The 24,978-nt window shown below is 44.5% G+C and overlaps 1 protein-coding gene across 1 annotated transcript; it reads left to right on the top strand.

The window, feature by feature from the left end:
* Positions 1–1,866: 1,866 nt before the first annotated feature.
* ube2j1 (ubiquitin-conjugating enzyme E2, J1) lies at positions 1,867–24,689 on the top strand. Its single transcript, XM_084439738.1, has 8 exons — positions 1,867–2,133; positions 14,174–14,247; positions 14,393–14,524; positions 15,792–15,876; positions 18,124–18,229; positions 20,785–20,914; positions 21,390–21,518; positions 23,127–24,689. The coding sequence occupies exons 1-8, from the start codon at positions 2,103–2,105 to the stop codon at positions 23,427–23,429; spliced, it is 990 nt and encodes a 329-aa protein (XP_084295864.1). The 5' UTR covers positions 1,867–2,102; the 3' UTR covers positions 23,430–24,689.
* Positions 24,690–24,978: the final 289 nt, after the last annotated feature.

Here is a 24,978-nt window from a genome sequence, read left to right as displayed (position 1 = left end):
TACTCTGTTCCTGTTCATTCAATCCTGTCTGCCTTCTTGCCGGCCTGTCTGCCTGCCTGTCTGCCTGGCTGTCTGTCTGCATGCCGGCTGTCTGTCTGTCTGCCTGGCTGTAGGACAGTTAGGGTTTTACAAGCTTCTCTACTGAGCAGATGGAGCACCAACACTTGTGTCTGAGGGCGTATTCACATATGTTAGTGCACACCATTGATGCGCACCAAAAGCGAAAGTGATAAGTGCATATTCAATGTTAAAGCAAAACTTGTTTGGGTCCATATTAAAATTTTCATTTGTTCAATGTTGGCCCGCGACTTTGTTCAAGTTTTACATTTTGGCCCACTGTGTATTTGAGTTTGACACCCCTGCCCTCTGGGAACGCTGGCAGGGTGAGGTGGTAGACAGCTCAATAAAAAACAAAAACAAGGATCCCAGAATTTAATGACTACGGACCCATTAACCCATTTGAGTGCCTTGTATAAACCATCAAGGATCCACTCATGGACCTCTGGCAGTTTGCCTACAGAGCCAACAGGTCTGTGGCAGGATCCTGTTTGTGGACTTCAGCTCTGCCTTTAACACCATCCTCCCGGCCAAGCAGGAGGACAAGCTCTGCCAGGTGCACGTGCCTAATCACCATCTTCCTCTGACAGAAAGCAGCATGTGAAGCTGTGGAAACACATTTCTAACATTCGGATCATCAGCACCGGTTCCCCACAAGGCTGTGTCCTTTACTCCTATCCCTGTATACGAACAGCTGCACTTACAGTACTTACAGAAACACTCCTGAAGTTTGCTTACGACACCACCATCATTGGGCTCATCTCTGATGAGGATGAGTCTGCCTACAGGTTGGAACTTGACCATCTGTTGTCCTTGTGGGGCCAAAACAACACAGAGCACTTCATCATTGAGTCCATTCTCAGTTCTCACCTCCTCCATCTCCTTCTGTTACGCAGCTACCACTGCCAAGGACAAGAGCAGACATTAGTGTGTCATCTGGTCTATTGAGAGGGTAATTGGCTGTAATCTGCCATCCCTCCAGTACCTGCACACAGAGCCTTGAAGTGGGCCCTCCCACCCTGGTCACAAACTCTTTGAATCACTCCCCTCCAGCAGGAGGCTGCAGTCCAAAACCTCTAGGCACAAAAACTCAAAGTTTCTTTTCAGAACCTCTAGACACAAAAACAGTTTCTTTCCAACTACAACTGGCCTCATCAACAAGACCCCCACTGACACTGTCTAGTCTGTACATTTTTGCAATCTGTATTGTATATTGTATTTTATCACTTTGTATTTTGCACTGTCCTGTCTTGTTCTTGCACTATGTTGCACTATATTTATTGCACCAACAGAGACAACGGCCCCCCTTTCATTTGAATAGAATGAATAGAAAGTTTATTTGCCATGTGTAAGATGTAGTAGCCTACAGGTTTTTTTGTGCTTATTTGTTTTGTGCTCTCGAATTGTTGTTGCTGTCTGTACAATGTAGCATTTCTTATTTGTGTAGGATGTTTGTAGGTGTAGTGTTGACATATCTGTCTTGGTTGTCGTTGTTCTTATTATTGAATTTAATTGAAATTGAATTGAGAGAGAGAGGCTTGAGGGAAGAGACGGAGAGAATGAAGGTTGTCCGCCCCCACAAAGCACACTGAATGAACCACCACCGGAGCCTTTCGGTGAAGTCAGAGCAAAACAAATAAACATATTGGAGTCAACATTGATTGAACGATTCAGTTGTAGCCTAGGCCTACTCGATTTAGTATGAATCCCGCCGATTAAACTGTTCCGGACCGGCGAACGCCGGCGTTTAAAACACAAGTCGTATTCGACAGGTCTACTTCCTGTTTACTTTTTTTTTTGCCACTGACGTTTCTAGTTTGGAACAAGTCATCGCCCCACTTCGAAAGAAAAAGGAGTCATAGATTGTGCCCACGACTTAACTACTAGCTGACTAACTGATATGACAGCTGTATAGGGTGAACGGAACACGTTGTTAGGATCTATTTAGTGGCTATCTAGCTAGCTTGAATTAGCTAATAAGGACATCGGCCATTCAGGAAGAGTAAATCACCGAGTAGGATTTTGTATTGTGGTGACTTGTTGACATGGAGAACAAATACAACCTCAAGAGTCCAGGTAAGTCTGTCAATAGAACCAAGAGGCTGGTTACTAATCGTGCTAGCACTAGCAGGACTGTACTAGCTAGCTAGCTAGCTAACGTTAGCTTGCTAGGCTAGGGTGGGCAAGTATCGCTAAATTAACATTAATCTTGTAACATACGTTAGCTGAGCCTCATCTACATCATTCCGAGTCAGGACCCAGACTTCTTAATTCTTCTACTTGGTCATAACAAGTCGCATCTGCTGTCTGTTTAGCTAACGTTAGCTTAGGGGGGGGTATAACAATGATAGCAATGTAGAATGTATACTGTAAATCTCATGAGATTGTGCTATAGTTCATATATCGGCTTGCTGGCAGTTTACGTCTTCATATGGGTCATCCAGGTTATAGACAGCTAAGGTTTGTGTTAGGTTTTGCACCACAGAAACGTGTTTTATTCATATGATTTTTTAGAAAAAGCATCACTTGCATAGTGTTATTGCAAGAGTTGGCCCTGGTTAGGCCACGTACTGTAAGTCATGTGATATTCACGGTTTGTTCCTGGTTCCTGACACACACACAGACACAAACACACACACACACACACACACACACACACACACACACACACACACACACACACACACACACACACACACACAAAAACAAACACACACACACCTGGCTCTTGCTGAATTCCCCTCCTAGGGGATCTGGACTGGGCTGAATCAAGCATATCATGAGTTTCGTTCTGTAGTTTCACAAAATGCAGAACCTGGTTTAATGGGGCTATTTGCATGATAATGTAAACTACTTTTCATATGAATTTGTGTAACCGAGTTGAATTGCTTAAAGTCGCACTGAAATGAAAAAAGCATTCTGTCCCATTTTGGTTCACATAATTGGTCATAGTGTTCACCTATTCAATGATGTATTCCAAAAAAATTACAAAATTCTACTTTTGTTGTAATCTTATATCAAAGTATATAATTTCTTACTTCCTGGAAAACGGTAGGTCACGTGCAATGACGACAACAGGTACCTTAGATTTTAGGCCAATAATCTCACGACATCCACCCGTCAATCAACGCTATCCTTCTATCGAATCTGTCTAAAGTTCTTAAAACCCGTCCACTTGTCAATGTTCCAATCAAATTCCTCTAAACATATGTTCCACCCTCATAGCTTGTTTGCGTCGGAAATACGTCAAACTAGGAAGTTAGATGATCTCAAAAGTCAGTGCGACTTTAAGATCATTCCTCAATAGGGAGCCAAAGTGTAAAACTACGCCCTCTACTGGTTGGGTTCGTACCCGCCCTATCTTTTGCATGGGAGAAAATGTTGAAATAATTCTAAATCGATATCAGGACAAAACCTAACGACAACACATACCATTTTGGATAGATAAAGCAATAAACTACTGACTATATAAACTTCCATCACAATAATGTGTGATTTCTCAAAGGTGCTTTTTATTTATTTTATGTTATTTTACAGCGAACTACGCATCTGGGTACTCTACTCTGCCGTGTTTTGAGCACTTCACTGGAGAGTGCAGCTGACCAGAGCACTATGCTGGTGTGTTTCGTAAACATGAGACAATTGCTCTTGAATTAGAGCACATTGCTAGATTATATAGGCTGAGAGGATTCCAGTGATGTCCACTTCTTGAAATTTGGTCAAATTTACTGACTGCTAGATCAATAAAACTGTTCTAATTACTAATGTTGTTAGCATAAGTGAACGGAGTAGAACGTGGCGATAATTAGCATCACAGTGTACATTTTCTGTTTGGCAAGTCCCGTATGAGTCTGGTTTGACTAACATTAGAAAGCTAGCTAGCTAGCTATCTACTATTGTGTACAATGGAAGGGTGGACAATAGAATGCGACAAATCTGACCAAATTTGCAGGACAGAACAAGACAGATTTATCTATTGACATAGCCAGGAAAGCATATCGGCTATTTCTGTGTAGCAGCGACACGGGAGTGTATGTGTATCATGGGAACTGTAGTCAGTCAGTTTACACCCAGCTTTCCCAAAATCTTTGTAAAATGTTTGATTCTGTCTTTAATTGCACAAACATAATCAAAATCGATAAAATTACTCAATGTAAGTGCCTTAGAAACGATGTGAATAACAATGCAATTCAGGCAAAAAATATAATTTTTATTTAAAAATTGCAATGCATTTTAGTACAACGGTTTAAACCGTACCACTAGAGGGTGCTTTGTCATTTTACCTCCCTATATCACCCACTCATGCCATTGAAGAGCTAGCTTTTCGGTGGTGTAGCTGGCGGTGTTTATGAGAGGTGGCCATGTGCATTTGCAAATCAGAGGACCCAGGTTCGATCCCAGTATGAGTTGCGGGAGGAAGTGATACTGACGAGCGACGCACACCTGTTAGATTTGGACAAGGTTGAAGCCTTGTTTGAGAGATCTGATTTGGAGTGTTTAAAGTGGTATCATATTCCAAATTTGTATATTACACTATATGTAGTGTAATATACAAATTTGAAACATGATACTGTAGTCTGGATAGGGAGCTTTATCTCTCATCTCAGAGGGCTGTAAGCTGTGAACAGGTGAACACTTTCTACATCTCCCCCAGACTTGGGAGAGGGCAGTCAGGGGCCCCCAAGGATCCTATCAACAGTCTCTGTACACTAAGGCTGTCCTGAATACCATTTTACAGACTTCAAATATTCTTTGGTGTGTGAACAAACGAATACCGAATACTATTTGTTCTCAACCCCTAGATGGCAGCATTGCATCTACCGGTGACAAACTGAGCAATGCGCCAGACAGTCATTCCCTTGTTGTGCAACTTTTGCCTCCTGCTACTTGTAGATTGTAAGATTGCTAGATTGTTTAGCTTGCTACCTGAGTATTTGTTCATGATTTAATCATGTGTGGGTTTATTTTATCATTGCTTGACTATCAGTTTGTCCAAGTTTAGGTTTCACTTTCACATTCTGACAAGTAGCCTATAGGTTTCATTTTTGCGTTCTGGCTACATCCATAAACTCTTGAAAACCATTTCTAATTAAGTTTTATAAAAAAATATTTTCTACCAGGATAAACTAGTAGGCCTACCTACCAAAATCAATCAAAGGTCGAAATGGCTTAAAAAAAACCTTTTGGGCTGTTTGCTACCAAACGTAGCAACGTCATCCTAGTCCATGCATTGCTTGCTCCAACTCTCGACCCACCAACGTACTTATGTCACATTACATTTTAGCGCCCGTCCCCATTAGTCATCATGTGTCACTCGCGTCAATTTCCGCGTCCAATTCAAAACCAATGGAGAGCGGTTGCCGGAAGGTGGAGTCGAATGATCCTCCGGTCGCGGAAGATCGGGACTCGCAAGTCGCACAGTGTGAGAAGGTGTACGATCTGCGACGAGGCACGACCTCCCGACAAAATATCTGGCATGTCAGATATTTTCGTCGTAGATCGCAGATCACATAGAAGTTTAGCCAAGATGAATCGTGGGCATAATCGTGCCTGACAGAAATTGTATAGTGTGAATACAAATCGTATAGTGTGAATACACACGTCGTATGGTCATATGGTCTTGAGACGGAGTCCCGGTCGTACAGTGTGAAGGGATTCCCGATCTAAGATTTTTTCAGTCGTACAGTGTACAGAAGGCTTTAGCTCGAAGCCCGAACTTTATCCCTTCACGCCCACGCAAGTGATGAAAAGTGAGTGACAGATGACCAGTGGGGATGGGCCCTTTGCCTGTCTCTCCTCCACTCTGGGGCTGTCACACACGCGCGCATGTGTGCAGAGGTGAAAATGCCTAAGTTGACAGCCCTAACCAGAGACCCACAGAGAGTGTTTTGAGGGAGAAAACACAAGCGTGAGTCACTCAGTGTAATGTTATGACAACATTGGTATCGGTTTGGAGTATCGGGACACAAAATGAAGTTCCAAATGCTGAATTGAGCTCTGAATACCAACCTACTGACCGAATAGTGGAATACTCAAATGACTCGGGCCAGCCCTACTGTACACCTACATTTACTTTAATAATTTTGCAGATGCTTTTATCCAAAGCGATTTACAATAATTACCCCATCGTATCTTACTGTGTGAGTTTAGTTTTATTACGTAACCCCATCCCCCCATCTCGCCGGTGTCCCCCCATCTCACCTCACTGTCAGTGAATCATCCCCAGCAAACGCTAAATGTGTTGCGCAAGATGATTTTTGTATGGATTATAATCCTATTCCCTGGGGGCCGCCGACCGAAACCCTGCCTGCCCGCACAGCGCTGGGCTCAGTCAAGAGGCACATGTGGGGGCAGAGGCTTTTCTTGTGACTCCCACTGACTGTCACGACGAGAGATGGCTAAAAAGGGTTCCACATCTAAAACTCAACAGCGCTTGTGAGTCCCCCTGTCAGAGCGCATCCGGGAGTCCACAGTGACAGCAGCAGCGATCCCCAAATCCCGTTGCTGCTGGCCTCCATGTTTATCTCCTGAATCCCTTCCTGTTTACAGTCAGTGACAGAGCATCAGCATCCTCAGGGGGTTGGCACACATGTTGCTTCACTCACACGTTCATATGGCCTCTTTCTAGTTCACCATTCTTGGTAGCTTATTATTGTTGAGTGGTGGTGGTGGAGGTGCTAGGATAGTTTGACTGGAGCTGGTTTGCTGATTAGCCCCTCCAAAACTGTTTTGGGAAATCAGGTAGACATAGTTAAGATGAGGGATAACATGTGGTGAGTTGCTGTTGGAGGATGAGAAAGAACCGCATTTCAACTCTCTTCTTCGCTCTGCACCACCAAACTGATTTGACCACCCACATCAGGCATCTTATTCTCTTTTACTTTGTCTCTTTCTACCCAGTACCCACCGTGGAGAGCCGAATCTTATTGAAACCTGCGGCATCTCTTTCAGCTGTAGCCAAGCCAGAGTAATCCGCAAACCAAATGAAGTGCATTAAATTGTTCTAGTGTTCAGTGGCGCCTCAGGTTACATTTTGATCTGAAATGAGTTCTACCATGGCTTATATTTAATCTACCTCTGTGACAGTGCAGGGCGAGAGGTAAATGTTTTCGGTGGCTTTGTTGGTTGGTTGGTTCATTTATTTGTTAGCAGGATTACACAAACACTACCAATTTTCATGAAACTCGGGGGAGGGGTGTAGCATTGGACAATTTAGACCCCATTCAATTTGGGAGCGGATCCGAATCACCGTCACGGGGCGAATCCACCAATTAAAACAAACTTTGAGCAAAGCCAGCTCCCTGTGTGCGGGCGCTAGAGACACAGGGTTTGGACTGGGGGGTGCGCAGGGAGAGCCTGGAGTGCACCGATTTTTTGTACTTTTCATTGTCAATGGGGGGGATTGAAACGACGATATGGAGGTGAATGGAGGTGAACTCGACATGGACACAGGCTATGAGACACAGGGTATGGACTGGCATTAAGCTCTCGATGTAATGAATGCAGCAATACCAAACATGTCCTGCTCACATGCACAGAGCCACAAAATGCATTCATGGGCAGAGGTCTGTGCTCTCCTAGCACCATTTCTAGTGTTAACCCAAAGTCTACCAGAGCAAGCAGTTACTACAGAAGCATCACCAAACTCTTCAGTTTTAGGCTACATTAAGTCTGTGCCAGGATGTGTAGTCAATATAGGCCAGTTATGATTGTGGGATGTAACAGAGCATAATTTAAGCCAGGGTCAGTCTGTGCACGCCATGTTTAATTACAATAATTGCAATAATGACACAATTTTCATCTTAAAAAAACATGGTCAGGTTTAGGTTTTCCAGTCTTGAAAGGATGTGTGTGTATGCTCTGTTCACCCCTGGCTTTAACATACATCTTGGGTGATTCGGTTACAAGTGAACACACCCAAGTACAGGTGTGAACACATCCAAGATGCATTGAGGACTCGTTGAGATCCGATCGCTCAGACCACATGTGGAGGTGGTCTGGGCCGCATATGGCCACATTCTTGCAGTGTGTATGCATCCTGGGTCACATAAGGACCGCCTGCTCAACTGACTTCCTCTGCGTGAAGTACGTACTCATTTGTGTTTTGTGCTGTCTACTTTTGTTCCTCCTTTTTATGCCTCCGCCCGGCACAGCCGTGGCCAGATGGCATTATGTTTCCGGTTTGTCCGTCCGTACGTCCATCCGTCCCATTCTTGTTAATGCGATATCTCAAGAAAGGCCTGACGGAATTTCTTCATATTTGACCAGAATGTGCAGTTGGACTCAGGGATGGACTGATTCAATTTTGGTGGTCAAGGTCAAAGGTCAAGGTCACCGTGATGTCACAAAAGGTGTTTTTGACCTGGTGAACGTGATATCTCAGGAATGGCTTGAGGGAATTTCTTCAAATTTGGACAAAATGTCCAGTTGGACTCAAGGATTAACTGATTAGATTTTGGTGGTCAAAGGTCAATATTACTTGACTTAACGTCAAGTTCACAAAACATGTTTAGAGCAACCTGACTTTTGGCAGAGGAATACATCCGCAAAGGGTGGAGGCATATATCTGCAAAGCGGTATTTCTAGTTCTAGTATCTCAAGTTAGTTCTCCAATCGCGTAAGCTGGCTTTGTCCATGACCACGTCTGAAAATTTCATAGCCCGTAGAGATTACGAGTGTGTCAAACATCTTGGGAAATTTGGTTGCCTGGAATATGGCAAGGAATAGACAGTCTATCGTTTTTATTTCCTCTTATAATTTCCGTCAGACTAGGCACAGGAAGTGCATTGTTTACCTCCCGCCGGTTAAAAACAACGACCACCACACCATTTGGTGTTTGCAGACGGAAATGATGTACGTGTTTATTTCCATGTAAGTTAGAGCAGGGAAGTGATATCCGATCAAAAGTAGCCACTCGAGACACATGTGAAGACGCAATCTAATGCCAGATGTGAACTCCAAGGCAGTAGTAGGGGAAACACTGTACTTAGAGTTGTCCACTTGCGATTGGATCACCCATGTTAAAAGTACGTAGAGCTGTCCACTTGTGATCGGATCACCCAAGACGCATGTTAATGCCAGGTGTGAACATGCACTGTCTGCATGGCTGTATACTATAGTGCACTGCTGCAGCTGTCCCATCTTTATTTCATGATAGATAAGGGGCTGCAGCGATCATGACCCCACAGACATGCTAGCCTTTCATCTCATTCAAGGGAAAATCTGTCTTCCAAATGTAATGAAATTACATTTGAACTCCACTACTGTATGTTTTATTTTGATAGTGAGTGGCTCACCTCTTGCCATAACCCTGTTGTCTGAGTGTCTATCTAGAAAATCTTAAACAGCTTAGTTTGTCTGGAAGCTGTTGAGAGAACCACTGTGGAGGAGAGATGGAGGGGAAGCCAGACAATACGATAGAATATTGTCACTTGTTATGTAGGGCTGTATATCATCTTGGATTTCGCGATACGATACGCATCACGATACACAGGTCACGATTCGATACGTATCACGATACAGAGGTCACGATACAATACGATACGATACGATACGTATTGCGATACACACATCATTTACTGAAAGATTTTAAGTGTTCAAGACTGAAAACTGAATGGCTCAAATGCACTATATAGATAACTCAAACTCAATGACTGGACAGAGAGCTAGCTAATAAATATTTTACATTTGATATCCATGCTTTTTAAACTGTCAACATTGTAGTATTTATGGTTTTTCAAAATTATTTATATGTATGCTTTTTTAACTTAATATTGTAGAATATGCTTTTTAAACTGGATTTAAAAATTAAATAAAAAAAATTTAATTAATTAAATTTTACAGCGCCCGGCTGTATCGATACTCCGGGCTGAAAGATCGATACAGTATCGCGAGACTACGTACCGCGATGCATCGTTGTATCGATACAATCCTACAGCCCTATTGTTATGGGAACAACTGAAATTTGTCTTTCTCAACTGTCGGCTTCCCCGGGCATCTTCTACCTTGCATCCCCCACATGGAGTTAGTAGACTGGAAATGCAATGTGTCACTGCTACTTGCTGGCCGGACTACTGTTGACCACTGCCTTGGCTAGGAGATGAGGCCTGTGACTGCTGGAGGGCTTAGCGGCACAGGCTGAGTCTGAGCTGCCATTGGCATCCATCCACCACGATCAAAGCTGGAGCCGTAACACTCCAAGTGCTCTGTGTGCCTGCCCACCTCTGATAGTCTCACTCACTGTCTCACCTAAAAACGTTGGTAGCACCAGTGCCACCTGTGGAAATTGTTATTTTTGAACCCTGACAGCATGAGAGAAGAGCTACAAACTCATGAGACGACAGCCAGGCAGAGCATCCTATCTCCAGACGGTTTAGATGTGTTCCTTCTTTTTTGTAGACTAGAAAACACAGTTTCACACTCCAGGGATTTATGGTACAGTACATTGCTGCTAGGGAAGTTTGTGTGTGTGTGTGTGTGTGTGTGTGTGTGTATTTGTTTGTTTGTGTGTTAAGGCCTGCTGGGGAGTATTGCCCCATTTTAGACTGTGTACTATGAACTCACACAGTGCCTGTCGGAGCAACTGACGCCACACATCATCCTCATTGTCACCTCCGGTCCATGACACACACACACACACACACACACACACACACACACACACACACACACACACACACACACACAATCAATGCAGTCTATAGGCTACTGTAATCTTAAGTGTCATGCAGTTGTTAGCCTACTTATTCAGGCTTTTTCCTGGCTCAGAATGGATCTTTGGGGGGTGATGCGCACACAATTTTTGGGGGAAACCCCCGGTTTAAGCCGAGTAGCCTACCAGCATAAATATTCTTTGCTGTCGTTCTGACTGAGCTCACTTTTCACAATTGCGGGAAATCTCCCGACATGACACAAAATGGATATGAAGACAAAATATTTAAGATACTGATAACCTGTATATTAATCTGTCTATTAATTATCTAGATTACTAGTGGTCCAAACAATGGACAATGCAAGAAAGAGGGATGGGCTGCACTTGAAACAAGATATCAAACAAGCTATCAAACACATTTGGAGAGGATTTGAATTGCTATTTTTATTCTAAATTTTTAGCATTTTTGCACTGGTGATTTTCCTTTGGCTCTGACTAAAATCTCTTTGGGGGGCGCCAAAAAATCCCTTATGCAGGAAAAACCCTGCTTATTGTACGCTAAAGGCAGCCTCAAGCTGACGGCCTATTCAACCTAGTTACAGTGTGTTTCTTGGGGATATGTCTTTTTATTGATTAACATTTCTGGAACATAATTCCCCACTAATAAGGGGTCTTGAAAATTCATGGTAACCAGTGTGAGTAGTTTCATAGGAATGGATTGAGGTTTCCAGATAAAGCTGTGATTAGCCTTATTTCATTGTTTCTTCCATATGCCATGGTCCGGCAACTTTGTTGTATTGCAACTTTCTGTTGAAGCTTTGCATTTTTGAAATATATTTTTTTAACAGATGTGCAGAATATTTTCCAATTTGATGTTGTTAAGGCAGTGCATTGATGCTCTGATACAGTGTCTGGTCTTAGACATACTCTATTGTCTCAGATCAGGAGTCAGGACTATTCTATATATTCTATGTATCTATATCTGGTGATAATGAAATCAAATCAAACTTTATTTTCTATTTTGCATTTCATACACAGAGGCTTTAGAGAGCCTCTAAACATGTGCTTTAGAGAGCAAAGGGGGGGGGGGGGGGGGTGGACATAGATCCTACCCCTACATTTTCCAGAGGGAAGCAAAAAATCAGTTCACCCAGGAGCCGAAATAGGTGAGCTGTAAAAAAGTAATTGTTTGAATTAATTGATTTAAATTACAGATGCACCGATTGCAAAATTCAGGGCCGATGCCGATGTTTAAAATAACAATACGGCCGATGCTGATGGCCGATGTTTATTTTATTTATTTTTATTCCCCCTTTTGTGCCAGGGAAAAAAAGAAATGATGTCTGCTTTTCAAATGGCCAGTTAGATTTGATGTGTTAAAATCCTTAGCTGTAGTACCTCCTCTTGAAATGTCACTTGAACAAGTTTTACAAGTTGCATAGCGCATATCTTTGTCTGAGATGGTGAAATATTCCCACAGGGCCGACATTTTTATTTCACTTTAATTTGAAAGCAAACTACACGTGCGTTTGCGGCGTTACGTCACGGATCTTCTCTGAATCTGCAGCTGGGTAGGCCACGTTCTGCAACAAAAAAAGCCGTAATTGTTGCGACATAACATCGGCCACTACCATCGGTGAACATCATTTTATTTGCCGATGGGCCGATGTCAGTCAACAAGGCCAACATCGGCCAATGCCGATGTTCGGCCGATGCATCGGTGCCTCCCTAATTTAAATCCATTATTGGTCATGGACCGGTACCTTGTTTATAGGCTACATTACACAGACAGAGCAGGCTTTATTGAGGTCCATTGATCCCTATGATGACCCTGTGTACATCTTCAGGTTTGGGTAAACAAGGGTGGGGGTGGTCATCACAGAACTGTATGTTCACACTGTCTGACTCTCCTAGCTCTCTCTCTCTCTCTCTCTCTCTCTCTCTCTCTCCCTCTCTATCTCTCTCTTTCTCTCTCCCTCTCCATCTCTCTTTTTCTCCCTCTCTGTCTATCCTTCTCTCTCCATCTCTATCTATCTCTCTCTTTCTCTCTCTCTCTCTCTCTCTCTCTCTCTCTCTCTCTCTCTCTCTTCCCAGGGCAGGATTACTGATAGCTCCATCTGAGTGCCTCCCCTAGGACTGGATCAGATGGAACACGTGCCCGGAGAGCCTCCTCTACTCTGCTCTCCTCTCTCCTCTCTTCCTCTCATCTGCCCTGACCTCTTCTCCTCTGCTCCCCTAGCCCCCACTCCTCCCCTCAGCTGAGCCCATTTCACAGACTAAATTCTACTCTCTTCTAACCATAGCCGACTGCGCTCAATTGGATTCCAAAACCATTCCATTTTGTCCAAATACCTCTTAGTTCCACTTCCCTTCCCCAATTACATTCCAATTCCAGCACTATCTTGCCCTCTTCTCAGTAGACTGCTGGGATAGCCGTAAAACAAGCCAATAACAGAGGAGCTGACACAGAGATCACTGGCCTCGCTCGCTGCCGACTCGGAGCTCTGTGCCTTTGAAGTGTGTGGCGCAGTTAGCATGATGTTGACATAACGTTTTCACACTGGAACACTGTGGCACCTGTTGTGCCTATATGACCTTGGATTGGAAGCACAGGGCTGACGCTAGCGTTAGGATCGCGGCCATTAGTGCTGCCTTGATTCCTCCCCACCAGTCTGGCCAGCAGCAGAAGCAGATTCAGAGAGCATTCAGGGCAGGCGGTCTTCATTAAGTCAAGGAGAAGTCTGACATGTCCTTCACTCTCAGGGCAGTGAGTAACCAGCTGCAATAGAGCGACTGGCACTGGGAGCTCTAGCACTAGCCTGCCTCTCTACACACACACACACACAAACACACACACACACACACACACACACACACACACACACACACACACACACACACACACACACACACCACCTCTTTGTCTGTCCTTCCCCAGATTAACTCTGTTGGCAGGCCCGGGCGTGTGCTACTTGTCCGCGTGTCACAGCTGTTAATGCAGGCAGAAGTTTCCAGAGCTCTCCATTCCCAGAGCGTGTCACGTGTATAGCCGCCGCAGGTCACAATTCACCTACCGTCACCTCCCCAGACTGGTTTAATTCCTTACCTTTTCCCCTTAACCTCGATTACAACTTCAGACGCTCTAATTTGGTATTTCTTTTGTGCCTCCTGCTCCAGACCAGTACCTCTTTCCTCCAGGCCTGTCTCCCTGTGCTATAAAATACTTTCTGAATCCTGTTCAAACTGAGGGAGAATTTAACCCGGTCTGAAGCACTTATCCAGCCCCCGCGTATCTCAGGCCAGAGTCATGCCCACTGAGAGAGCTGGAGGTGGGGATCCATGCAGACGGGAGAGTAGCCAGTAGCCTTGAACGCCGGTGGAGGTGGACTCCAAGCACTGGGGATGTCAGCCGTTGTGACCACAGCCACTAACCATCTTGCTTGTTTGTTTTTCATCTGTTCACAGCTGTGAAGAGGCTGATGAAGGAGGCGGCGGAGTTGAGGGACCCTACAGAGCACTACCACGCTCAGCCACTGGAGGTGAGAGCGACGCCCACAGCCCCTCAGCGCAGAGGGCTCGCCCTCAGAGCCACGCATGTGCGCGTCTCTCCTGTCCTACTCGTTGTCATTGTACAGTTTGAGCATTCTCGTGGCTGAAGAGCTCCTCTGACGTTTGCCCCTGCAGGACAATCTGTTTGAGTGGCATTTCTCCGTACGCGGTCCCCCTGACTCCGACTTCGATGGAGGGGTCTACCATGGCAGGATCGTGCTTCCCCCAGAGTACCCCATGAAACCCCCCAGCATCATCCTCCTCACAGTAAGACCTCCCACCCCTGGACATTCCTTTCTCAGTCATATCCAATTATGTGTTAGATGGAGTAACGCCGAAAGGCAGCAGATCAAATGATCAAAAGCTGCAGGATAGACAGCTTGTCATAACGCAGGGCTGGTTGCATCACACAGAAGGACTATTGTCAGAACAAAGGCTGTCATTGCACTTTGTCACGGGGGATTTCAGTGGTTTTGTGGGAATAAATGGAATTGGTATTTTTCTCTTCTTTCCTTGCATCAGCCGAATAAATTCTGCGCCAATCACAGCTTGATTAAAGCTTGTAGGCAAGTTGGAAAGGTTGTGATTGGAACTCTGCTTTTTTTCTGTGCAGTGACTGACTAGTGTAAGTGACTTTCAACAAATTTGAATAGCCACTGAGAAGCGAATGGAGTGTGCCTGTTCGGACGGGTGTTCAGGGTTCCACAAACAATTGTCCAATGCATTTTGTATCTTTGGACGCGGTGATCAATTTATTTACAATAACAATAGTTACATGCTCACCAGCATTGCCATAGGGTAGGTAACAGTTTGTCCGTAATCATGATTTTTCCATTCATAGGCTTGTTAATAGTAGCAGCGGGGTAGCCACTCCGACACCGTTCGCTGTGGAGAAATTGTTTTCCGATCAAAATTTTCTCTATCGAGAATATCCAGACTGCGCATAACAATGTGAGCTCACAACATCAGGTGGATGGAAGGCCTGATGGGGCCAACTGTAGGTGGATCAACTATTAACAAATACTTAACAAGTCATTAGTAAGTAGTTTACTAATTGCTTGTTCATGATCTATTAACTATTTATAAGTCATAGTTCTAAATCATTGACCAACTTAAAGGAGTAGTAAAGGGAAAAAGGCATGTTTAGCCCTGTTTTAAGGTTACTTATGATCATATACAAGATCAAACATGTTCAGATCAAAACGACAAAACTAGCACTTTTGAGAAAGTCTGATAATTGCTCTACCACCATTTTGGTCATACAATGGATGTGGGTGGGCACCTTGAAAAATCATTCAAAAACATGTTAAACTCTCGATTTCAAAGACAAACATTTAATACACAATTAATAACTCATTAACTAACAGTTTAGGTAGGATCTATTAACTATTTATAAGGGGTAGTTATTTTAAAGTGTTACCAAGGTGGTTCCCCCTCCCTCCTCTCACTCTAACATCTTTCACTGTTCTTTGCTTATTAAGTCTGAGTCTGGTATTCACAGCTATGGATATAATGCTTGTTTCTTTTCCTCCAGCCCAATGGGAGATTCGAGGTTGGGAAGAAAATCTGTCTGAGCATCTCTGGCCACCACCCGGAGACCTGGCAGCCATCTTGGAGCAGTAGGTATCCCTGCAGCCAAGCCCCCCTGGCAGTGCAGACACAAACACAAACACAGACACACACACACACACACACACACACACACACACACACACACAGCTCTCCTCACTTCCGCTCTACCCCCTGGCTCTCACAGCACTGGTTCTCCAGCTGCTACTACCCTAAATTTAGTATCCCGTCTCTCACTAGTTGTCTGCCTGGTGTGGACTGAACAACAACAAATGAGAGATTGGCTGACTCAAATTGAAAGGAATTGGAAATGCAAATGAGTTTTGCTTGGGTGTTTTTTGTCCTACATTGTTCTCTCGCTCACTTATCTGGCCCCCGGGTGATTACTGTTTTTTTGCTTCCCTCTGAATATGTAGAGAGTGGGTCGTATGCCCACCTCCCTTGTTCTCTGTAAAGTGCATTGTGTTGCCTCTGGGTATGAAATGCGCTATACAAATAAAGCTTTGATTGATTGATTGATCGCTGGTTTTAGCCGGTGAATTCAAAGAGTCGAAAATTGTAAAGGGTTGAAAAGGAGATTTCACAGCAGAACAAAGTCAATGAGAAAAGTGTCAATAAAGACGAGGGCATGTACTTTATATTCACTCACAACATCCTATTGTTGGCAGGACACTATGTTCCTACCTCAAGTCTGAGATTTAGATTCCTCCCTTGCCTGCTTTCAGATACCATTGTTAATCCATCCTGTTACTGAGCATTTCCTTCACCTTACTTTCCCAGCATGAGAATTCAGTGGGAGAATGTACTGTAGATCTCTCCTTCTGCTTTTATTGATTTTTGTTTGTTTCGTTATACTGTATTAATCTCCCCAAGAGGAAATTGGTCTTCTGCTCTTCTATCTCAGTGAATTCAATAGACAGCGGGGGAGCAATAGCCTGGCTTCGCCAGATCCAATTTGCAAGAATGCGAAGGGTCTGGAAACTCTTAATTCTTTTCGATTTCCAAGGGGCATAATCAACAGGCGTAGATCAAAATGCCTCTGGATGCAATTGGACAGACCTACAGTATAACCAATGAGAGCAATGGAATGTGTGGAGTGCGCTCCTCTGTACAGTCATTGTATCCAACCAGTCCCATATTGGATAAACTGTTGGGATTGGCCCGATCAGATATATGGTCAGGTGGAAATCAGTTTGAACTGGTGCATTACCAGACTGATCTGTGTGAGCTCACGTGATCAGGATGTGGACACCAGGCTAGGAGACTGATTCACACTGATGGGCTCTATGGGTGTAAAGAGAGAGTATTTCTCTGGGGGGATTGCTAGCCGTACCCCCTCTCCCTTCCAGATGTTTTCTGCCAAATCTTTACTACTGAAATTAATCAGATTCAGTTCCCAGTTTAAATGTCATTAATTTAATGATTTTTTGTATACTTTTTTGACTTTCTATTTGAACACTCACTGATGCTCTTACACTGTTACAGAAGTTCATTTTAGGTGAATTTTGAGCTCAGTGAAAGGTAAACCTAGCTACTGTAATCGTATCACTGACATGCCCTAGATGCCGCGAGCCTCATCCGTACAGTGGAAGGTGTTCTGTGTCAGCCGGAGGATGTGCGGGGGGATCCGTGCATGACGGATGTCCGCAGCGAGGCTGGCTAAATCCAGGCTTACCCACAGAAAACACAGCATTAATGTAACAGGGATGCTAGACTGGACAGAATGCACCGTGTTTCATCGTGTTTCACCGTGTTTCACCGTGTTTCACCGTGTTTCTACGCTAACCCCCTGACCCCTCAGGTCCTCTGGCTCTGGCCTCTTAGTGGTTCCTTGGGAGAGGACTAAGGAGTACGGCGAAGTGGCTTACACTGTCTATGGTCCTCAGCCTGCCAGAGAAGCTGAGGGCACCACAATCTGAACACACTTTTAAACGCAATCTCAAGACTCATCTTTTTAATCATTCTCTTAATCCCTTTTACTTTATTTGAATCTACCGCCTTTTATTGTGCCTCACTGGTTTCTCAGTTTTTACGTATCATATTTTTACTGTATTGCTTTCTTTCTTTCATTGTATTGTTGTATTTTCATTATATTGTTGTATTTTATTGTATTTTGACCGTTTTTATTGCCCTGTGAAGCACCGTGTGCACGAAAGGCACTATATAAATAAAATTTGATTCGATTTTGATATGATGTGATCTAAGCGACTAATTTCATCCACAGCTTAAGAAATTGTATTTTCCTGTTTCTGACGGTCTAATTTTTGGGAATCCTTCCTTGTCTGTTTCTCTTCCAGTAAGAACTGCACTTATAGCCATAATCGGATTCATGCCAACCAAAGGAGAGGGTGCGATTGGATCCCTTGATTACACCCCTGAAGAGAGGAGAGCCCTCGCCAAAAAGTAAGATCTATTAGATGAAAGCCCTCTGAAGCAGGGAACTTTGCTGCAAGCATGTAATGTAATTAACACTGGGACCACAGAGAACATGCTCTCTTCAAAAGCAGGGGAATGGGTGTCTGGCTAGCTCATGTTTGAATCAGTTGTTTATTTCCACGCTGTTTTGGTCTTTCCCACTGAGGGAGGGGGGGCGTCAGATGGGGCCGAGAGTCCTGATGAGTGACCAACCGATTAACACGTGAAGATGGGTTTTTTAATGGCTGGCTGTTTCATTATCACCAGAAGATGAGATGTGACAGAGGAACATGTCTTCCCCTCTATAATGATCTCCCTGATGGAAGGGCTTCCAACAGGGCTCCGGCTGAGATGACACTTCCCTTTGTCTCTCATCTCCTGTCTGCTCCCTTGGTAATTGTGAGAGCTGTCAGTCAGAAAGAGTCCCCCAGCACACTGTCCATGTTTTCATAATTCACCCAGTTCCTGACAGAAAAGTAAATTGCCAGAGAAGTTTGAAGGATTCTGCTGTTGGTGTATGTCACACAGTATTCATGTAAAGGTTTTCTACATGACACACAGGGTCTTGGAAGCAGATACTACTAGTACTAACGTTTGCAAGCGCAGCATAAACATCTCCTAGGACAGTCCGCAGAAAGCGCCTCAGTTTACGGTGGATGTACAAAGCCTGCGCCTCAGTGTGCAATCACCGCATGTTACCGCCCTCAAACTGTAATGTGCACGGGGAAAATATAGCGACCTGCAGTACTATGCAGTCTTGCTTTGTCCATAATTAAGCTTCCTCTCTGTAATTGACTTCTTTAAATTATGAGGACTGGTGTGGTAGGACTGGTGTGGTAGGCTATCTTCAGGCTGGCCATTGCTGTTGATGGTTTACGCAATGATCGCATCGGCCAAGTATCTTATTTGCAAGTGCATTGTAGGCTATCCCTGGCATCTATTCACCTTCTAAAGCCAATTGTTTCCAAAACCTTCTAGACCTGAATGGTGCCAATTGTAATTAATGAATGTCTGTGAATGTGAATGCTCCAGTTTTGATCTACGTAATAGGCCTTAGTACATCGAGACATATTAAATCTATCTGAGACCTTTTGGTTAGTGGGCTATGCAACCTCGTCAGTGTTGCACGAATATCGCATCACCAAAAATATTGAATAATAATTTCTCCCCCATGCATGCAATTTCACCGCGAAACAGACATGTGCTTTACCCCGCAGTTTTCATACATACGACAGGATATTAATCAGTCTCTCCTTGTGCATCTCCTCCACGTTTTGTGCGCGTTCACACCCACCTCTCCCTCGACCCTCCCATGAATGCATATGCATGAGTAGGAAAGCGCAACTTGCCCTGTGGTCCTGCGCCAGACAGAATATGGTTTGACCATTTGCGGTCAGTTCGTACCATGTTGTCAGGCGCACTAGCGAAATAACGCTAAAAACAGGCGCTAACATTTTAGCACATCTGTCCCTTAATGACATTGCACACTTTCTGCCAGTTAAAACATGATATTGGAGAAGTGCAGCAACAGCAGCTCTGCACAATTGTGCAGAACTTAACAAACTTAATTTCGTATGCTATTTCTGTATTTTCAGTATCAGTGCATAATAGCTTATCCCTCCAAGCGTAACAGAGTTCCTGTTTTTATCATGACCGTCTCCGCGGCTTGTCACATTTCCATTCATCTCTGCATGGAATCTCAGACAGTTGAATCAACGTCCACAGACCAAATCTGGAGTCGTTGTAATGCTCCCTAATGCACACATCCATCCAGCCTTTCGTTGACTTTGCTATGAATAAAATGAGCTGCCCTCCTTTGTGAATACACACTTACATACTATTAAGCCACCCTTTCTCTACCTATCAGCCCGTCCCCTGCCTGGAAATTATTGTTGTTTTCAAGTAAAATAGATTAAAAGAAAGGATTTTACCCTGATGCTTAAGCCATTTCCTGGTTCTGCTTTGATCCTCCTGTTGGATGTGAAGCTCTGTGGTAGATAGTTGGACTGCTCTATGGGTGGACTGAGTCATGGTGTGAGGGTACTTGGGGCAGACATGTGAAGCTCAGTGGTAGATGTGCTCTGAGTCATGGTGTGAGGGTACTTGGGGCAGACGTGAAGCTCAGTGGTAGATGTGCTCTGAGTCATGGTGTGAGGGTACTTGGGGCAGACATGTGAAGCTCAGTGGTAGATGTGCTCTGAGTCATGGTGTGAGGGTACTTGGGGCAGACGTGAAGCTCAGTGGTAGATGTGCCCTGAGTCATGGTGTGAGGGTACTTGGGGCAGACGTGAAGCTCAGTGGTAGATGTGCCCTGAGTCATGGTGTGAGGGTACAGAGGACAGACATGCAGGGTTGGTGTGTGTGTCAGCGGCTGGCCAGGTGATTTTGTGGGTGAGTCAGAAGCAGGCCAGCAGAGGGAGCACACACAACCAGGGGGACTCAGACACACACACACACACACACACACAGTCACTCAACATCACTTACCCACCCTTGTGCACTCACGCGCTTGTTTGGGGCTAACACTGTTGACCATCTGATAGATCCCTGGACTTCAGCTGTGAGGCGTGCGACTGCACCATGCGCTCAGCCCTCCTGGCCGTCTCCCCCGACAGCAAGCCCAGCCCTGCCGACAACAAGGCCAAAGAGCTCGCCCAGCAGATCAATTTCAAGGTGACGTGTTGCGTACTTGCCTGCTGATTCTACACCAGCCTTTTGGCTGTGATGTTCAAGAGCACTTTTACCTCAGAAGCTTCTGAGCTGATGGCGTGGGCTGGAAATGCGTTTCTAGACCTTTTCTTAGGTCCTTAGACCCATTTCTACAACAAGCTAATGCAAGCTTATTTCAGTGTTTTCAAGAGAGCTAGAGATTCAAGATTCCTTTTCTTTGTCACATGTAGTGTCACAGTGGAATGTTGCTACGAGCTCCAAGATTATGCTACAGATAATAGTAGATAATAGTCAATTACAAGTTACAAATTTACAGAAATTACAATTTTACAAAATAACACTAAAACACAATATGTGTGTGTGTGGGGGGGGGCATGGGTTATTTATTTATACATGAGTTATGAACATAGTATATTGTGGATACACTAGAGTATATTGTGGATGACCGCTGTGCGTGTGTGTGCGCGTATGGCTGCAGGCAGAGTCCAGCACGTCCAGACAGGCCAGCAGGAGCGGCGAGGTGGAGAGCGAGTCCTCGGCAGACCCCCAGGGTGAGAGTCCCTCCCCGGGGGGACAGGAAGCCTCTGAGGAGAGCCAGGCTCAGCAGGTGAGAGACGGAGCCAGTGCAACACCACCAACTCCCACCCACCCATAATTACGTTACTGAGCTGTGTGTGTCACCAACGTGGGCAGAGGAAACATGCCAGAAAAAATTAGCCATGCCAAGGGGGGGATTCTTTTTATTTCGGCGCTAGGGCTATGTCCGGTCCTTGCCAGACGGCTGCCGTGGTCGCGCACGATTAAGCGTCCTTACCAGTCGCGTCTGCTGGTAATTTCTGAGCTATTAAACCCTGTTTCAAAAGTTCATCATGAGGTGCTGTGGAGCCGACTGGTTGGGGGGAGGGGGGGCAGATCTGAGCATCTGGTTTGGTTTAGTTACTTGCTAGCTACATTAATTAGTTTACTTCTAGATGCTATCATAGACAACTGCCACTGTTGAGAACTGCAACCGTTATGAAATGCTACACTGTAGTGCTGTCTAAACTAGGGGTGGATCCAATTAATCGTTCATGACGATCATTGTAGATTTTTGTTCACTAATCGATTTTGGGCAAATTGGGGTTATCATTTTTTCTTCATTCAAATAAACACTAATTTTAAAACGTTGGAATCAAATCTTTCGAATGTCGGCCAAAAAACGATTAATCAGTTAATCAGTTAATCGTTCATACCACCCATTGATTAATCGACTATGAAAAATATGAGTTGTGCACATCCCTAGTCTAAATGTTAGCTAAAAGTTGTGTTTTTTTGGAGGGGAAATGCATAATAACGGTTCAACAAAAATAATCGCGATCACGTCAAAAAATTGCGGTTTGACAATTATGTAATAATTGTTACAGGCCTAGTTGTTGTTTACGATATCGGTCTCCACCAATGAAAGGTACAGGGAAGGGACTTTGGAGAGGAGGATCAAGAAAGTAGGCTCTATGTAGATGAGTATGTACTGTAGTCCCTCTATCGAAAATGAATTAAATAATGCGGACAGTAGGGAGTGGGGTGGTTAAAAATAAGACTAATACTTGCTGTGGGGGAAACAAGGGACAGACCCTGTGCCGGATCCATCCGGCATCACGCACACACACACACACACACACACACACACACACAAACAGACTCAAGCACACACACACTTACTTCATTGCTATGTCTCACTGTCCTTATATACAACCAGGACATGTGATTACTCGTTGTTTACCTCTTCCTGTTCTTTCCCATTGTTACAGCTCCTCCCCCAGCTGTATTCTGATTGGTTGGAATGTCCTGTTTCTGTGTAAAAACCTGAGCGCTACCATACTACTCATGGTTTAGTCATCATCCTGAGATCTGCTCCGAATACAAATTACTCTCCCTGTAAGAGAGCTAATGTTAGCTTCTTTAGATACTGAGTTGAGTTGAGTTGAGTTGACTAATATCACATGCATAAATAAGCTTGAGCGGATGACAAGTTATTTTGAAGTTCTTGCTAATAGGCTTTTCTAAGAAACTTGTGAGTTTGACACATTTTTTACTGTGAACACTATGAAACCAAAAGCAAAAGTCTCTGGTGAGTGAAACAGCTGTGCTTTTGTGGAGCCTGTGTGCTTGTGTGTGTGTGTGCGTGTTTGCGTGTGTGCGTCCACTCTGATCATCTGTGATTTCTTCCTCCCTGTAGGCAGAGGCAGCTCCAGCTGCCAGCGAGGAACAGGCTTGCCCCCCGGCTTCCAGCGCTCGCTCCCTGAGCCCCCGCCAGCGCCGGTCCCAACAGCAGAACAACCGTCAGGTCCTGGGCCAAGGCCAGAGAGAGCCTCCCAGCAGGCCCACCTTCCCCGCCTTCCCCGCGGCCCCGCACCCCCCTCAGGACGCCAGCCGCACCGGCTCCGTGGTGCTCATCGTGCTGCTCACCCTGGCCCTGGCCGCCCTCATCTTCCGCAGGATCTACTTGACACAAGAGTACAAGTTTGACTATGAGCTGTGACGACACCCACTAACCCACCACTGCCACCCAACGCCAAGCCCTCCCCCCACCTTCCCCCAAAAATCAGCCACCACCCCTCCTACCACCTGGCACCCAGGCTGGTACAGACTGTATCACTGATGTGTCGGCTCAGAGCTCTGGAAGGCACAGTACGGACACTAGACAGCAGCTCCTCTCATGACCAGAGGCGACTGTTGGCCTTGGTGACGTTCTCTCCCAGTGTGTGCAGAGGGCTTGGTGTACAGTAAAGGGTCTCCTGCATTCCTGTGGAGGTCAGGGTGGACTCGCCACAACACCTCCACAGTGTCTTTTATTACTTTGCTCTAGAGTGTGTGCTGTGTTTTTAAGAAAGTGAGTGTGCTCTCCAACCTCTACAACAACACACTGTGTACAGTATCGCTGTCCTGTTCATTTTTGTTGATCATAGGGCTACCGCTTGCTCTCAGTATTCAAAGTCAATGGTATAACATGTAAACAATGAAGGCTAGTCAACTATATTTTGTTTGTCTCCAATACATTTTATTTAATTGTTCCATATGAAGCAATATGCAATGAAGCAATATGCACATTCAAGGTCATCACTTTCTGCTCAGCCATTATGCCATTGAATGACATGTTGGTCAGTCAAATATCTTTTTCCCTATTTTAGAACATCTGAAGTACTAGATGATTCAGATGCCTATTGAGCCTAATTCACACACATGTGGCTCTGCTGGTGTGCAATGGTATTGCGATCTTAATCTCATGCTTCGAGTGGATACATGGACGGACACACATGCCACATATAGAAGAGGCTGCACAGCTTAAAAAGGGAAACATCCTGTACCATGGATTCAGCATTGGCTTGGTTTTAACTTGGATGCTATACAGAGAGAGGTGAATAGGTTATCAACTGCTATCTTTAATTGGGAGCTAATGTAAAGCTTGTGACGGTGTGTCCATTTTCGCTTTGAAAGACATTTTTGGACCAGAACAAATAGTTCTCTCTAAGTACTGTTCTCATGATATTCGAGCCATCTATGCAGCAGGGAGACCACTGAATTGGCCACAAACCCCTCTCTTTTAAATAGAGAGCCTGCAGACCTCTCAGCAGACCTGTCCATTAAATAGAGAGGGGGTTGTGGCCAATTCAGTGGTCTCCATGTTGCATAAATGGTCTGTGATCATGTTTATGGTCTGTGATCATGTTTTAGTCTATCCTTCAGGGTAGGAAGATTCCATTGACCAACAATTTTATTGTTTTCTGATATAATATCCATTACTATACATGACACTTATTGAAAATAAATTCCTTGAATAAATGTCAGTTGATCTCAAATCTCTCCAGTTTTCTTCATTTGAACTTTTTTGACCACGAATTCCCAGTGAAATTATGAAATTATTTTGCCAGGGACCTGGGCCGAAATTATTTGTAATCAATCTGCTCAGCCTCCCACTGTAAATTACAAACATTTCGACCAAATTAAGAGTACAAAATTAATTTTATACACGACTTTGTTGCAGGTAACATGCACATGGTAGCGTAGGCTACCTGCTGTATGCGAGGAGA

Source organism: Borostomias antarcticus (assembly GCF_949987555.1).
Source record: "Borostomias antarcticus genome assembly, chromosome: 6".
Lineage (NCBI taxonomy): Eukaryota > Metazoa > Chordata > Actinopteri > Stomiiformes > Stomiidae > Borostomias > Borostomias antarcticus.
This window is presented reverse-complemented; position numbering and strand designations above follow the sequence as displayed.

Excerpts from the sequence above, each read along its gene's own strand:
- ube2j1 (XM_084439738.1), top strand. The coding sequence starts at position 2,103 with ATGGAGAACAAATACAACCTCAAGAGTCCAG. Across the intron at positions 2,134-14,173 it reads ATACAACCTCAAGAGTCCAG|CTGTGAAGAGGCTGATGAAG; the intron begins GTAAGTCTGTCA and ends ATCTGTTCACAG. Across the intron at positions 14,525-15,791 it reads CCAGCATCATCCTCCTCACA|CCCAATGGGAGATTCGAGGT; the intron begins GTAAGACCTCCC and ends CTTTTCCTCCAG.